This window comes from Sardina pilchardus, chromosome 8, assembly GCF_963854185.1.
Source record: "Sardina pilchardus chromosome 8, fSarPil1.1, whole genome shotgun sequence".
NCBI classification, from domain to species: domain Eukaryota; kingdom Metazoa; phylum Chordata; class Actinopteri; order Clupeiformes; family Clupeidae; genus Sardina; species Sardina pilchardus.
Window position 1 is genome coordinate 16,304,699 of NC_085001.1, and position 17,500 is coordinate 16,322,198.

A 17,500-nucleotide genomic window follows, 5' to 3' on the forward strand; every position below is an offset into this window, starting at 1 on the left:
TTCAATAAGAAAATCACAAGGCAAAGGCTATTATTACAGTGGAGGACAGTAGGCAAAGAGACATGAATGCTGCAATGAACAGCATTAAAATGCCTTTCCTAATCCCATCAAATGACATGATGAGATGCAAACCGTAAAACACTCAAAAACTCGATTGTAAAATCAAGCTGGTCAGTCAGGCATAATAGCAAGATACCACTCTGAGGGGATTTCCGGCTTCACGTATGCATTGTTGAGTGAGCTGTCTCCCCAAATCAGTCTGCACAAAATTAATGAAATAAAAATCTATAGGGAAAGTATACAGTATAATAGCGCCTTCCTCAGTGTGCTCGACACTCAAGGTAGGTCAGCTTTTTGGGTTCATGCACAAGCCATTTTGCTCATAGCCTAATGTTGTACTTTGCCGATCTATATAGATATACAGAGTTTGCCAAACTGCGTGCCATGAAGGTTGCACAGGAGTGCTGCAGGAAAGCAAATCAGCCGACATTGTCGGCTATCTAAATCACATTTCTAGAATTGAGTTAGTCGTAAATCTAACTGACTATCTGCACACTGTTTTGCACTTTTGTTCATCTAGAGACATTTTTTATTATTATTGGTCAAGGAAGGTCGCCCCTGTGTGCAGCTAACACCTCAAACACAGCAGATTAGCATGGCTCCATCCAGAGGTAGCAAAACGTTGTCTGCTTATAACTAACGGCCATGCCACAAAGGATGCCTGAGCATATGAACCTTACCCCCTTTGTCATGCTGAATACATACCGTACTGTAGATACAATAGTTCTTTCTAGTGTCATTGGGGACAGGGACAATAAAAAAGCTAAATGTTATTTTGCTACTTTAGTATGCTAATATTAGGGTAGCGTTTTTTTTCCCGTATACACTGCCTAAGAGAGTTATTGGTGAATTATTGGTTGAAATGTTGATGATCTGTAATTCTTCAACAACAAAGAAGCAGTTTGTGCCTGTCTTTTTAATCTTGTGGACATGTTTTAGGTGTTCCCTGCTGTGCAACATTTGTTTCCATCCGGCTTGCACACTAAATGAAAACTGCACATCCTTGCAAAGTCACTGATGCGGAGAATACAGCAGCCCTGTGACTTGCTCTCCTTTCAGCTCCGATGTTTATGTGCTTCCCTGTAGGAAAGTGATTTTTTAATGTGTTTCCGTCGTACGCATTTGCCTGAGTGACATAAACAAATTAACGGGCAGATCTTAGATATTTTTATTTTTTTTTAACTATCTGCCCGTCTTCAGATGGCGTTTCACATTATTTTTTTACTCAGTCCCCAAAGGGTACTGTGAGCCCAGACGCTACTGCAAATGAAGTCAAATTTGAATTAGATTTCCCAACTCAACATTGTTTAATTTAATGGTGCAAGTTATGTTTTCACTTCAGCTTTGCTTCATCTTTATTTTCTCGTTGGGGTTCGTGTTTACCATGTCTTACAATTATGACTGACGTCAAACCAACGCTTTCACCCAGGGCGTAATAAAAATTATGAAAAATGACAGATGTATTTTTCGTGCCATGTTCACATTTCATTACATTCTGATGTGAAGAGCAAATAAGAAAACTTGTTCTGAGATGTGAAAAAGTTAACACATTTAACAACACATTCCTTGACGTCTTATCTGCTACAAAAAGGAAAGTTAGAATAATAACAAACAAATAATAATAAAAAACTTATAATTTAAGAAGATGTCTGTGTGTGTGTGTGTGTGTGTGTGTGTGTGTGTGTGTGTGTGTGTGCGTGTGTGCGTGTGTATGCGTGTCTGTGTGCTTGTGTGCATGTACACGTTCTGTTCACAGTATGTGGACATACTAATGCACATGTTTATTCGCAAAGTATATATATCATGTGTTGTGTCATCTGTGTGTGTGTGTGTGTGTGTGTGTGTGTGTGTGTGTGTGTGTGTGTGTGTGTGTGTGTGTGTGTGTGTGTGTGAGTGTGTGTGTGTGCGCACGTACCTCCAGCGTCTGAGCCTTGGGGTCCTTGGGGTCGCAGAGGGACGTGTTGATGCGGTGGTTGCTGCGCACGCAGCGCTGGGTGGTGTTCTGGGGCATGGGGAAGGTCTGCCGCACCAGGGTCAGACGCCCGATGGACTTCATCACCAGCTCCTGCACATCCAGGTCAGAGATTTCCTACAGCGCAGAGGGCATTCACACACACACACACACACACACACACACACACACACACACACACACACACACACACACACACACACACACACACACACAGATTCACACACACACACAGATTCACACACACACACACACACACACACACACAGATTCACACACACACACACACACACACACACACACACACAGATACACACATACACAGATAAACACACTCACATTAAATTACAGTTACCAACTCAGCAGACAGTATTGACATATTATTCATAGGCTACACAGGCCATATAGGTTCTACTCTATGTGGTCTATTGGGGCCTTGTTGAAGGTTTAAACCTATATTGCATAGAGTAGACTATCTATAGCTATATCATTCATACTATGCATGTAGCATTTCTTTTTTAACAGTGTTGGTGTATCCGTGCATGCATACTTGGTACGTGCTGCCAATACATGCCACTTAAGCGTTATGGCTCACACCCACACACTCTTCTCACGAGAATTCACATACCTGACTTTAAGAAATAAACCTCACATGTGCAGTACAGTGCCAAACACTCACACAGCAATACCCACAAGCATTTACATGTGTGAACTAACTTAGTGACGCACACCCTATTTGTGTACAGTATGTGAGAGTGTGGGTATTCTTGTGCATGAGTGTATATGTGAGAGTATTCGCTATTTTCTACAGCAAGTCAAAAAAATAGCCATGCTGTTATGTTCATGGGAGAGATAGATAAAGAGTGGAGGGGACCGAGTGAGAGAGCTGGGGCATATGTGTGTGTCTGTGTGTGTGTGTGTGTGTGTGTGTGTGTGTGTGTGTGTGTGTGTGTGTGTGTGTGTGTGTGTGTGTGTGTGTGTGTGTGTGTGTGTGTGTGTGTGTGTGTGTGTGTGTGTGTGTGTGTCTGTCTGGGTGTCCTTGTGCAACTTAAGAGGAATCATTGCTAATTTTAGCCGCCAGCCATCTTTTCCCACTCTGGCTCAACGCTGGAGGGAAGCGACTGACGAGATCAGATTGGACACGGGACGTCCCTGGCCAAGGTAGGCATCAAAAACAGCCCGCCCCCCCACTTGGCAGCGTGCACTCTCTCTCTCTCTCTCCTCCCCTTTCTCTCCCTCTCTTTCTCTCTCTTCCTCTCCCTCTCTTTCCCTCTCTCTTTCACATTCTCTTGCTCTATCCATTTGGGCTTTTCAGATGTGACACGGGGATTATCACTGACTGTCATCAACACATCATTATCCTAACTCTGGTGGGCAAGGTGCACAAAAACTGTGTCTTGCACAAGTTCAGGGAGTACGCATGTCTCTTTGCAATTTAATCCTGAATAATGTCCTGATTTGCCTGAAAATAGTTATCCACTGAGACATCAAGCAATTAACAATGACATGAGCATTTGGCAGAGACACTAGATATAACAAAAGCAATTTCAAAGTCATTTTTTATAAGTTCTAATTGGATCCTGCAAAGAACACCAAATAACAGAGGCACAATCAAGGACCTCCAAGAGCAAATTACAGGAAATTACTAAACAAGAACGAACGCTTTAACCTACAAATGAGCAAACTCAGGCAAAAATTTCCAGTTGACATACGCCTAAACCCTGTGACATTCATTTGGACAGACAAAATTAGAGTGACACAAATATCAGCCTTTGGGGTAGGCGTCTAATTTTGGTTTCCACTTTCGCCTGTTTGTTTAGACTTCTGTCAAGTTGGGGCCCTCGAAGCAACATCAGAACTTGGAGTCGGGATAATGTCAAGTGCCAATTTGTTTTCTACCTGCGGAAAAACCATGTCACGCAGGTCGTTGTGTAATTAGGACAAATTCCTAGATACAATTTTTACACAAAGAACATTTTGAGGCAATCTATATTTTCCAACAACAAACAAATAATAATAACAAAAATGTCTGCTGTCCTTAGCAACCATTAGTATGAACATGGAGAGCAGAGTAAGAGCCTAGACGACGCCTCGCAATACCACTGCTCATCAGAAGGCTGAGAGGAAAGTATGGAAAAGGTCTTTGCATCAACAGACCTGTCATTCTACCTCACTGCACCACACCTGACACCCCTCGCCCCCACAACACGCGCTCCCTCCCCATTTTCTAATTTCCGGCAAGTGACTTTTTCATTTTCCACCTCAAATGCCAGAGACAGTCCGACTCAGTGAGCGGCCACTGGCCTCATTGAGCCTTGGGGTGGAGGCTCTCTCTCTCTCTCTCACTCTCTCTCTCTCACACTCTCACTCTCACTCTCTATCTCTATAGCCTCACCCATGCACATGCAGGTGATAATTGCATAGCACTCCTGGCAGTCACAGAAGGTGAAAAGCTCTTATGATCAGAACAACCCTATGGATTCCTATTCCTTCGTGGGGAAAATATGAAAACACTAAAACACTCAAACCCCTAAGTTTTGTAGTCTTTATGTCATGAATAAAAAGGAGCAGAGTTAGGCGATTCCAATCGGCCTAATGCATCGGGGCACTTTCAATCTACGCTCCACGGCAGAATACAAACCTCATTGATGATGATCCAGTGGCAGTCAAAGGCAACCAGATTAGTCTCCACAACCTGGGAGAGAGAGAGAGAGAGAGAGAGAGAGAGAGAGAGCAAGAAAGAAAAAGAAAGAGCGAAAGAGAGAGAAATAAAGAGAGAGAAAGAGAAAGAGAAAGAGAGATAGAAAAAAAACAGAAGAACACACATTTAATTTCACAATTCAATATAAGCATACGGTAGTACATGCTATGCCTCTACACAGCGCTATCCAGGAAAATGGGCCCTGCCCACATTCGTTTGCACAACCAACTCCTTTTCTTTCCTTTTGTCTTCACACACACAGGCACGTCTGTAGGCAGCTCAAACCCCCCCGGCGTGCTGCTGTTACTCCTGCTCACTGTGCCGGCACTGTATTTCATTAGACGTAATTGTGTAGGTGACTACGGCAGGCGTCATAAAACACTCGGGTCATAAACAAAACGCAACAGCTGGAGTGTATGACGGCGCAGCGCTAATAGTGTTTTAATCTTCCACAAAGAGCCAATAAAACTTAATAATTACGTTGCAGACACGTCGCATAAAGCACCCTGTCACTCCGAACATGGCTGGGAGAGTTTGATTGAAGAAACAGAGCTGGTTGGTTGGGTGGTTGGGGAAGGGAGATGGAGGTGTGTGTTGGAGTGAGGGGGGGGGGGGGGTTCGAGGGTAAGAGGAATTACTCTCTTTCTCTTCTTGCCTTTCTCTTTGTTTTCTTCCTCTCCAGCTCTTTTTCTCTTTATTTCTTTCTGTCCGGGCCTTGCGCTGCTTCGCCCACGTGAGAGGTCAGCCGTGAGCCTGACATGTCCAGCGAGTGTCCATCACGGAATTACTCATTTCATCGCACGCTCTCGCTCGTGCCGTGTAACGTATATAGGGGGCTGTTCCGCTGACACAGATGTGTTTTGTGGCGTGTGATGTGGAGTGAGTGAGTGAGTGAGCGAGCTATCGCGCGCACGCTCTCGTTCACAGCTGCGTGGGAGGGGACATGAGAAGGGACGCCCGTCAACGCCGCTAGGACAGATGGGGTGACACGTCGACGACGGGCGTCCACGAAGGACCGCAGAGGAGAGAGGGGGGAGAGGATGGACACACACACACACACACACACACACACACACACACGAGCCAATGACTTCCCAGGCTGTGTAACACAACTCCTGTCCCTGTTCTCTCGCAGCACCATGACCAAAGGCAGATGTTCCTGCTTAATTAGCGAAAGGGCCAAATTCTATCAGAAGACTCCGGGCTCTGGGGCTTTTGGGCCTGCCAAGTGAAAAGAGGAGTTCAAGGTTGTTAGCACAGAGTTGTTGACTAGAACACAAGCTTCCTGAAATATATTCAAGGATGAAGGGGGTAGGGGGTTTTAAAAAAAATAAAGCACCAGTGGAAATTTAAAAAAAGAAAGAAAAAAAAAATCCCCCCTCCTATGCACTCCCCCAAATGGCAACAGCGCAGCCAGGGATGTGAGCTCTTTTGTGAATCCCAGATTAGAGTTTTGCCGCAAATGTGTGCTGTCCATGGCCAAGGAGAAAAGTATTGATTCTGGCAGCTGACACAGGGCTGACACACAGACACTCCCAGTGCTTAGGCTCGGAGCTGTGTGCAGGATACTGAGGAGAAACGGGGAGGCAAGACAGGGATGTAGTAAACAACGCTGCCATGGTGGAAGCCAAAAAACAAGCCAGGCTTGCCTCTCCAGCTTGGAAGAGAATGTGCTCTTTTTTTTCATATTTCAATCAAATTCAATTCTCGTTTAAAGAGACATTACTGAAGCAAAATGGTTAAAAACATGTTTTTTATGTTTTTTTTTTCCTTCACCAGATTTGAATTTTACTTTTCTTGTAAACCCCAGGTTGAGGAGCTTAAAACCAGGGTGTGATTGGAATGGAATTTTTTCTTATTTTCATTTTATATATTTTTCTTTTTTCTCTGCTATTGCTGGAGGAGGCTGGAGCTTAAGCACAGAGCTTTTGGTAGGCGGGCACGTCCTCACCCTGACAGACAAGAGGGGGGCTCCAGGTGAGGTCTTCATGTTCTGCAGATCAAAGTGCCCCCACAAACCCCCCCATCCCCCCTCCACCCTGCGCCTCCACCTCCCCCACACCCTGCCATGTCACCTGCAAATCTGCCTCCTCAGACAAGTTTTCAGGGGCGTGGGAATTGAGATCTCGACTGACATCCCAATCCTTCTGTTCTCCTCCCCTCCTTTCCCTTTCTCTCTCTCAAATTCTCTGTTTCTCCTTTCCTTTCTCTCTCTCCTTCTATCTCTCTCTTTCTTTCACACAAGCTCACACAACCCTTCTGGGTCATCAGATACACAGAGAAAAGTATGAGGCAACTGTGGTTATGTCAGGAAATACAATTTTACAACAGGTTCTTGGGTGAGGAAGCATACGCAATTCGTTCTTGAAAGGAAATAATTACATGCAACGCTTGGTTAAAGCTACAATCGAATCAATGCAATGGTTTTTAGATTGCTAGCTGCTATTTCAGGGTTCTTTCAGTGAAGTACCTGACGTCCACCTCCGCTATACATATTAGAAGGAAAATACTGTACACATATTTCAAAGGAATGAACATAAAAATACATTCACCATTAGCGAAATAGCACGTAGTTTCACCGTAGTCGTGTTCCAAAATTGGACAAGGTGTGTTAAATTACTTGGTGATAGTGGGGCCCCTTTATTGTGGCGTTCAGTGGCTTGGGAGATGATGACTGTTATTATCTGGCGAGTGCCACCTGCCTGATCTCCTGGCACCAAGACGAGGGAAGCCAGCGCATAATGATTACTCTGCTGGAGACGGAGAGGAATCCAAATTAAACGCTCTCCACGCTACTGAGGACCGCGGAGGTGGCCCCGGCTCCATGTTCAGAACACCCCACACTCACTCACTCTCACACTCTGTCTCTCTCTCTCTCTTTCTCTTCTTTTGTTTTTTTTGTTGCAATTTTTGTATAAGTTGTTTCTCTGGTTATTGGTCTATTTGGTGGGGTTGTACTTTTAATTTGTGGCAGGGGGTGAGGTGAGGTTTTAACATGGGCTGTGTTTATTGCTGCTTGGTTTCTTTTTGACTGTCAATAAAGGAACCTCTAAAGCCCCCCCCCCCCAACGATGAGGTGGTCCAATTAAACTGACTCATAATGACAAACCAGCGATGCAACGACCCACCGGGGGCCACCCCAGCCCAGGCAGGGGCACAGGAAGAAGGGAGGAGCGCAGCCACTCATGGCAGTGAGTCATCTCTGTGGATCATTTTTACCGCAAAAAAATCCTCATGGAAACGGCATCTCTTCGGTTTGAGGAGAGAATTTTTCCATCGAAAAAAAAAGGGCGCAGCACTCAGTAGCGCCGTTTGGAAGGGAAAAAAAAAAAAAAAAAAGACTCAAGCTGTTGAGAAGTGCAGGAGCAGACAAAGCAGTAGCACTCTCTCGCTCTGACAGCGAGCGCACGTATACCAGCGAGCGGCACATCTGACAGGGAGGCGCACGGCACCAACATGGCTCCTCGAAATCACTCGTGAGGAACCATCCACGTCCTTCCACATCCGTCTCTAAGTCTGTGAGCCACACTGTGTTTTTGTTTTCTTTTTTTTACAGATAGGGTTTTTTTTTTTTTTTTCTTTTTTTTTTGCACAGTACAGGAGCGTGCCTCCCTGGCACACACACACACCTCTAGCGTGCCTGACTGTTATGCATTTAGCTCACACTTGCTCGTGCGCGAGCACTTTAATACATCATAACTGCTGGGTGTCACATTTGCCATTTGGGTTTAATGTCAGCCACCTCACTCATGGTGCCACTTCCATCATGTTTAATTCATCCTCACTGTGTGTCTGTGTGTGTGTGTGTGTGTGTGTGTGTGTGTGTCTGTCAGGAGACAGACCATCACACTCACACCGTTTGAGCACTTCCTCTCGACATGCTGAGACAAACACACAAGGAAATATCATGCACCTGTGTTGGACGTGGCAACGCAGTCTCTTATAGCAACCTGTCATCTAGCACAGACAGTAACCAACACCAACAGCTACACAAAACACACACACACACACACACACATACACTCACACACTTAATTCTACCACAAACACATTCACCTACACCTACACATATGCATGAGAAAAATACAATTTTACACAACAGTTGAGAAACCTCTCAACCGAGCTGCAAAGACTCATATGCATGGGTATGCAGACACGCACAAACACACACACACAAGCACACACACACACACACACACACACACACACGCACACCCATAAACACGCACACACAAGCACACACACACACACACACACACACACACAAACACACACACTTGCACACACGCACGCACACTCACACACACACACACTCACACTCACACACACACACACACACACACACACACACACACACACACACACACACATACCAAAACACACACACACACACACACACACACACACACACACACTGGCAGTGGATGATTAGCAGAGCACCGCAGTGCCCTCTCCCGTGTGACAGCCATCCCCATGGAAACCTCTTGAGATGTGCCTGTAGGCTGAGGAGCAATGGAGTGCGTGAGAGGAGGAGACATGCCCAATCACAACACCATCTCACTGGCCCTGAGCCTCAGCTGATGGAACAGCCATGCACACACACATGGACGCTTAAATCTATGTGCACCTCTGTGTGTGTGTGTGTGTGTGACTATGTCTGTATTTGATACGTATACTACTACGTGTTATGTTTGTATGTATGTAAGCGTGTTCATTTCTGTATGTATGTATGTATGTACAAGCTAAATATATACCGGTACTTGTGTGAGTAAGTGCTAATGCTCCCTGTGGGTCGATACTTTCTCTGTATGCGTACTTCTATGCACATGTACTGTGCATGTATGTGTGTGTGTGTGTGTGTGTGTGTGTGTTTGCGTGCATGAGTCTGTGCATATGCATGCTGTGTTTGCCTGTGCATGCAGGCTTCCTGGCTGACTGCCCCCCGCGCCCATGTTCTTCACGGGCACGGGGCTTTATGCGGCGCGCATCGTAATCCTACATCATAATTACCCTCAAAGTGCCAGCCTAATTAGGCCAATATAGCGCCTGTAATGCGTCGCTGATTTACCGGCGCCATAAAGGCTGAGGGAGAAGCGCGGCGCCCCCAAGGGCAACCGCAGGCAAACATGACAGCCCAGCCCAGCCCTGCCCTGCTCTCCTGCTCTCCTGCTCGTACTGCTTGTGCTGCTGCGGCGGCTCTGGACCCAATCACATACACACACACACACACACACACACACACACATACACACACACACACACACACACACACACGTTTCCATCCTCGTATCGATCGCACTCGCGCACTTTCAACACAAAGAATGTGACAAAGTCATTCATGTCAGTCCACTCACGTAGCTGATGCAGCAGATCTCGGGCCTCTCTCCCACTGGTCAGTTTCCTCCACCCCCGCCAGCCGCCCCCTTCCATGTTCTCTGCCGTGAGCTTCATCATCTTTTCCCCCCTCAAACCCCTTCCCTCCCTCCCCTTCACACGTGTCCGTGTTGCGCAAAGTGTAATTGCAGGCGATTTGAGCGGATCTGCCCCCGAGGCAAGCGCCGGTGACGAGGGAAGGCCGGAGGCATCGGCGCAAACCCAATGGGGCACCGGACGTTTGATCTTCACAAGGAAAACCCTCACATCTATCACCACGCGCCCCTCGTGATGATTGTCCCCCCCTATTAGGTCTGACTACAGTCACACACACACACACACACACACACACACACGCAACACTGAAGTTCTCGATGCTGACAAACAACAAAAAAAGAAATAGGCTTCTCTTGCGCTCCTTCGATTATCAAATGAAAACGTCGACAGTGAATCTTTTCAGCTCCGTTTATTTCTCCCCCCCCCCCCCGTCTCTCTTTTTTCTGAGCCAGATTTAACAGCCCTTTTGGTGCGACTGTGCCCTCCGGGCGTAAGAGTTAAACACCATCCCTCCCAACGTCCGGCCCCCTTCTCTTGCCATCCGGCAGTCTCAATTGCTGGAAGTCCCCCTGCTGCGCTCAATTAAAAGACTGACCTCTGCTCCATTGTGTCGGCTCCTCTCTACTGTGAAATTGGCTTTGGTGGACACAAGGCTGACCTTCGGCCGTGCTAAGACATCTTCGAGACTCGGACCGCAAAAAAAAACAAAAAAAAAACACTTACGCTGCGTTACTCCGCTCCGGCTTCTCCTTGCGTTAGGCGCCACAGGAACGTGCCGTGCCGCGGCCACGCGCTAACAGCACAGCGCAGCGCAGCGCGCTTCATTACCACAATCGACTGTGCTCCGCTGGAGAGCGCCAACTTATCGACCCTGGCTTTTTTTGTCCCTGTTTTGCATTGCGGGGTGAGGACAAGGCTCCCGTTTGTTTGGGGAATGGTATTTGTCATTAGTGGGAGTTAAAGTCCACCCGGGTGTACCGTGCACAACCTTTTTAACCAGGGGGTAGAATGAGTAAGAGAAGCAGGGCTGGTAAACAAGTGCCACAAGAGCAGGGCCTTTTCCAGCTCTTCTGCCATCTGACATAATGTGAAGCAGTATCTACTACTGTATGGCCAGGACAGATTTGTATTCTTGCACGCCTGCTCGCACTGGTATCCATTGGTAACCACTGTCTAAGCTCTCCTCTCACAGATGCTATCAGATGCCTGGCAGAGAGTTCCACTGTCTTTCTCCGTGCTACACATCGCTGTTACACGACCAAAATAATCATAACCCCCCCCCCCCTTCAAACTCTGCATCATTCTCTGCCCCTCTAGCCTACAAGCGTGACGAAGCTTCTCCCCGTATCTCTGAAATCCGCTTCTGCCGGCCCGCTCGACCCCGAGGACGGGCCATGTGCCGTTCGTTCGTTTCTCATCTCCAGCCACGCTCCTCCAAACTCGCGGGGCCGATGACAGTGTCGGTGTGACCTCGTGTGTGACCCTGTCAGTGTCAGTGTGTGTGTGTGTGTGTGTGTGTGTGTGTGTGTGTGTGTGTGCATGCGTAACAGAGGAGCGTACTGGCGGAGGGATTAGCGGCGTAATCCACACACACACTGGGGTCTTATCAGCCAGTGCCACGTCTGTGTCACTATTCACCAAGCCCAGGCTACAGGGGGAAATTGAGAAATAATAATGAATAAATGCATGTGCGTGTGCAGACGCACACACACGCACATGCACACACACACACACACACACGCACACACGCATACACACACACACACACACACACACACACACACACACACACACACACACACTGCAAACACACACACACACACACACACAACGCCATATGGGTAAACGTCTGCACAAACACACACATACACACACACACACACACACACACACACACACACACACACACACACACACACACACACATACAGACACAGAAAATCGTAAAGCCCAACAGAATGAAAAGCCAAAACAAAATCCAATGTGACTTTCAAATTACTGTAGAAACCCATGTCTTCCTTTGATGAAGTTTCAAAGAGGACAGTGTATGTGTAAGACTCACTTGCCCCACCATTTCCAGAAGCAAATAGATCCTCTGATTGAATGCAAGATATGAAAGCGAACATACAGTGAATTTCCACTGATAACAAGACTGAATGACATTGAAATCCATGCTCGCACAAAAAAAGAGTTGCACGCTATGCCTTTACAATAGGCTATACAAGAAGCATACTGGAGAAAAAGCGTCATTGCAGTTATTGCAATTGCGGATACTGTATGTTAAACAATACCTAGTAGTCAAAAAATTCATGGTGGTGTGTGCAAAAAAACCCTACCATGGCCTTCACTGCCAGCAGACTTGCAGAAAGTGTGTATGTTTTAATCTGTATCAAAGCAGCCCAAATAACAGGAATTAATGCAGTTACCATGCAAAGAGCACTTACTCTGCTCAACCCCTCCCCTCCCGCAAGACATTTCCAATTTCACATTCAATACATCTTACACGCCGAAGTTCCATTTAAGTGAAGTGCATGAATGGGAAGAGACACAAAAAAACATTTCAATATAACACCCAGTGCAATTCCATTCTTTATCCACTGGCTGCCTCTAATCTAAAAGCCACTGTACATTTTATTGTCCATTTGCCAAAAGCTTTTTTTTTTTTCAATTCTCTCTCTCTCCGCCCATAAAACACAAATCAGCTCTTGCTGAGACATTGTCTGTTTACGTCAGCATAAAACAAAAAAATGCCCCTTTTTTTGCGCCCTGAAAAAGGATTTTTAATTGAAATTTTGAAGACAATGCCAGCGAGGGCGGACTGGAATTTGAAAGTGAAAACAGGAGAATGTGCGTGGCAGTGGTGGACGCTAATTGTCCATGTAATGCCAAGTTTGTCACCAAGGAAGTGGAGGGTCATGGTGGAATTGTGGGCTGCAACTAATCCATCTTGTGACACGCGAGCTTGAGATGCTAATGTGTGTGTGTGTGTGCGTGTGTGTGCATGTGTGCGTGAGTGTGTGTGATTGGTGGTGGTTGCAGTGAAGCCACCCCCTTCACTTCAGAGTGATTTGAGTACCTAGAAAAGCAGTATATAAATGTAATGGTTTTTTTTCACTGTTTTGTGTGTGTGTGTGTGTGTATGTGTGTGTGTGTGTGTGTGTGTGTGTGTGTGTGAACAGGACTTCTCTTTGTGTGCGTGTGTTGTAATATATTTAGTATGCACTGTAGGTCTGGTACATCATGTCCCTGATTTCCTCTGTGTGAAGGAGTACTCACAGGCAGAGGGATGGGCAACACGTTCCCATACCACCGCCATGAGGAGCAGCTTCTCTAAGACATTGAGAAAACAACCCGGCATTGTTTGATCACACGTCACGTCACACACGCCCAGTCGTCTTTCAATCTCCGATTGATCTGCGGACCTTTCGGTAGATGGATAGCGCCGAGACTGTTGCGCAGCGGGGAGCCTTTACATGAGGAATATCGACACACTTGCTTGATAGACAATTACAGGAATGAGAGCCATGGGAGACATTTTTGAGAGAGAGAGAGAAATTCGCAACGCTAAGAGAAAACAAAGGAGGTGATGTCGCAACCTTGCTTTTCTGTCTTTCACTATCAATTGATAGTTTCTCTTCCTCCACATTGTCTCAGAGAAACTTCTCCCACCCTTTAGAGGACATATAATTAGTTTTTATGGTTGAGAGAACTGACAGCGAACCTGGAGCAAATAAATAATAATAACAATAATAATAATCTCCACTATACTATGTTTTAAAGGTCCCCGTTCAAAATAAATAAATAAGAAAATAACAGACCTGCATTTTTTCCTTGCCATTTCACAGGGGAGAATTTGTTTGAGCAGCAGAAAAGTTTCTTGGAGAGCGCGTCAATCAGTGGAGAGGAGATTAAACTGCACTCAGTGCTCAGCTGTCCCCTTTACTTACTGCGGCTCCACTCTCAAGCACGGCGCATAATATAGAAAATATAGCACAGCCTGACGAGGTGAAATAGAATAAAACAAAATGCATAATCGGCACCCTCTTCCCTACATTTCGGAGATGTGCTCGGGTGCCTCTGTTCACTGTTTTGTGAGTTTGTCTGTATGTGTGTGCGTATTCAGGGGCGCAAAAAGGACTCAGCTCGCTTTCACTATTATGCAGAGCAGAAGTCGGCGAGATTGAGTAGTCGACCTTAAAAGTTACTGGAGCCTATCCAAATAACCTAATGTTCCAGTGTTCAGCTTTTATATCACTGGTCAGTGTTTTTGTTTTTACATTTATGCAGATAATGCTGAATTAACTACCCAAACACAGAAACACATACACAACGGCATAAAACCACAAGTACACACACAGCCACCCTCAGACAGAAAGACACACACAGACACACAGACACACAGACACACAGACACACACACACACGCACACACACACACACACACACACACACACACACACACACACACACACACACACACACAGACACAGACACACACACACACACACACACACAGCTACATCTGCTGGTATTTTTTGCCTGGGTGCAATCAAAGCTCTGAGGGAGCCAGGCGTCACTGATGAGGTGCTCACCCTGCTGTGTTTGCCTTGGACTCTTGGCACTCACTGACCTTGGAGTGGAGTGAAAAGGACAGGACAGAGTCCAACAGGAAGAAGAAAAGAGAGTGAGAGAGATGGAAAGGGAGAGGTAGAGAAATGGAAGAGAGAGAGAGAGAGAGAGAGAGAGAGAGGGAGAGAGAGAGAGAGATGGAAAGAGAAGGAGGGAAAACTGCGTGGGAGGGGGACTTGTGGGAGCAAGGCAGAGGTGAGAGCGAGAGTGTGAGAGAGAAAGAGAGAGAGAGAGAGAGAGAGAGAGAGAGAGAGAGAGAGAGAGAGAGGAGATGAGATGAGATGAAGAGAGTGTGAGGGAGAGAAAGCGAATGAGGGAGTGGGGTGGAGTGGCGGTGGTGGTGGTGGGGATGGAGTGGCATTTTGCTGCAGAGGGCGAGCCCACAGACAGTGCCCATCCGTCACACACGTGGTTACCTTGAGCTGAAGTGACCAGCCTGCCTGGCTGCCTGTCAAGGTGGGTAGCTCTGATTCATGGACAGAGAGGAGGCCTGATGGGAAATAGCTGTATGTGTGTGTGTGTGTGTGTGTGTAACTTGACACACTACACAACACACTACCTGCCATCAACACACAACTGCACCCAGCACTAAAAGACACCATCAAGAAAAGAAACAGCAGACCCTTTACATGACTGCTCCAGAAGGACATCAATCGTCCACATTCAATAGAACTACTGTACCTCCATTCCCTCCTTTGATATTTCATAATGCTGTTTATACATACATACAGTACTTACATACTGTAGAATATTATATTCTATATGTTATGTGTTTTATGTTATATGTGATGTGTGATATGCTACAGTATATGTATGAGACTGTGATGTGAACATCAAATGCTGCTGTCTTTTTATGGAATGGAATGTGTGAAGAAAAAGATCCTTTATAGGACAATAAAGACTCTGTCTATTAAATCCTTAATTATCATCAATAATTACAGCTGTGTAAAGCATATAATGACTGCTGTCAATGGAAACGGGTTTTGCGCTTTTGATTCACGTCTTTCATGTCAACCCACAAGCAGAGCATGTCATTTATCGCAGTGGAATTTCATTGAAAGTGTATAATAAGCGGCCATAATAATATGTGTGTCTAAATGTGTCTTACATGCACGCTATGCTTGCATATAGGAGGCCAACACTTCTGCCAGTCTGTCAGCCGGCTTGTGACGGACATCTGTCAGTGTTGTGGCTGCAGGCGTGTTTGACGCGCCGAGAGGATTCTTACGCCCGTATATGGCCACAAGGAAATAAGCTGTCGGTGTTCTGCTCCACTTCACAAGTTTCCGGTCCCTTCTCTCCCAGCACCGCCACGCTGACCTCCCACCGTCTGCTGACCCCCGGCCCCCTCGTTTCACACTCTCCGCGGACTGCCCTGGTACCCTGGCACAGCCTCCCTCTGCGCTCACACCCGTGGTGCTGAGTCTCCCTTTGTCTCTCTATTCCGTTCTCTCTTTCGTTTGTTTTTCTCGTCGTCGCTGAACCTCTCTAAATCTGTTTCTCTTTCGCTCCTTCGTCTTTCCTACCTTGCTTTCTCTCCCATCTGTTTTCCAATCTCCCTCTCTACCTCCCTCTCTCTTTCTTTCTCACTACCTATCTTTCTTTTTGCTGTGTGTCTCCATTCTCTAGTCCTCACATCACTTCACTCTCTCGAGTCACTCAATCTCCTCCCTCTTTCTCTCATACTCCTGTCTCTAAATCACTTTTTCTCTCTCTCCCTCTCTCTCTCTCTCTCTCTCTCTCTCTCTCTCTCTAAATCCCACTCTCAATCTCTCTCTTTCTTTCTAAACTCCCATCCGGCTCTGGAGATTCTCAGGGCTTCATCTGTCCTCACTCTGAACATCTAAATGCATAACAGAGTACGCTTGATTTGTAGAACATGTTCTTAACAAAAAAAGCCTGCAAATGAGGAAAAAATTGGCGAGGCACTGTCTAAATCTGTATACATGAGATACTGGATTTGCCTGTGCCAGCAACTTACCTTCAGAATGAGAAGGTTTAGTAAACACTGACAAGCAGCTTGACAAGCGCCTCAGACAGCTGCGTGAGCAGCGGGCAAAGAAATGACCTCAGAATTCACACATCTCTTCACGTGCAGCATAAACAACCCATTACCAGTGCATCCAATCCAAACCCCAGCTAACATAAAGTGTCTAAGCTCCAAAACAGTGTTTTATATTGCACCATAAGCTGTATAAAAGCATGTTTTCATAAACTACCTTTGACTATAAACTTCACAGCTAGACCTTTTGTAGCAGGCCTCGCTTGTGCTTTCCAAGTACTGTAAATATGATTTTTATCATAACAATAAAACTATAAAATACTCTGTAAAATGTTTAAGCTTATCAATGCTATTAAAACCAAACCATTTATCCATGAACAAACAGACAAGACTTTTCAGGGAGAAACTTTTGGGTGCCAGCATGCGTTTTCCTCAAATGACTCTGCAGTGTGCTATCAGTGGAGTGATGAATATCTGAGAAGGCAACAAATAATTAACTCAGCAAATATGACACCGCGTTTACTCACCACTGGCATGCACGGGGACTTAAAAAAACACGATAAAAAAACACGATAAAAAAGCTACACTCACACTCACAAGTAGCAGGGTTTATTTCAGACTCGGAGGAAGAAAATGGCTAAAACTGCACCACAAAATATCTCTCTGTTTTGACAAATTCCTCCTCAAAGGGTAAGAATCCTGCTTA

The 17,500-nt window shown here is 46.0% G+C and overlaps 1 protein-coding gene across 1 annotated transcript in view; it reads right to left on the minus strand.

Moving 5' to 3' along the window:
• The window catches only part of grid2 (glutamate receptor, ionotropic, delta 2), a gene marked incomplete in the record, with an annotated part of 320,406 nt that overhangs the window by 114,622 nt on the left and 188,284 nt on the right, over window positions 1–17,500 (minus strand). The window contains 2 exon segments of the mRNA XM_062542969.1: window positions 1,976–2,149; window positions 4,674–4,727. Coding sequence (XP_062398953.1) covers window positions 1,976–2,149; window positions 4,674–4,727 — 228 coding nt within the window.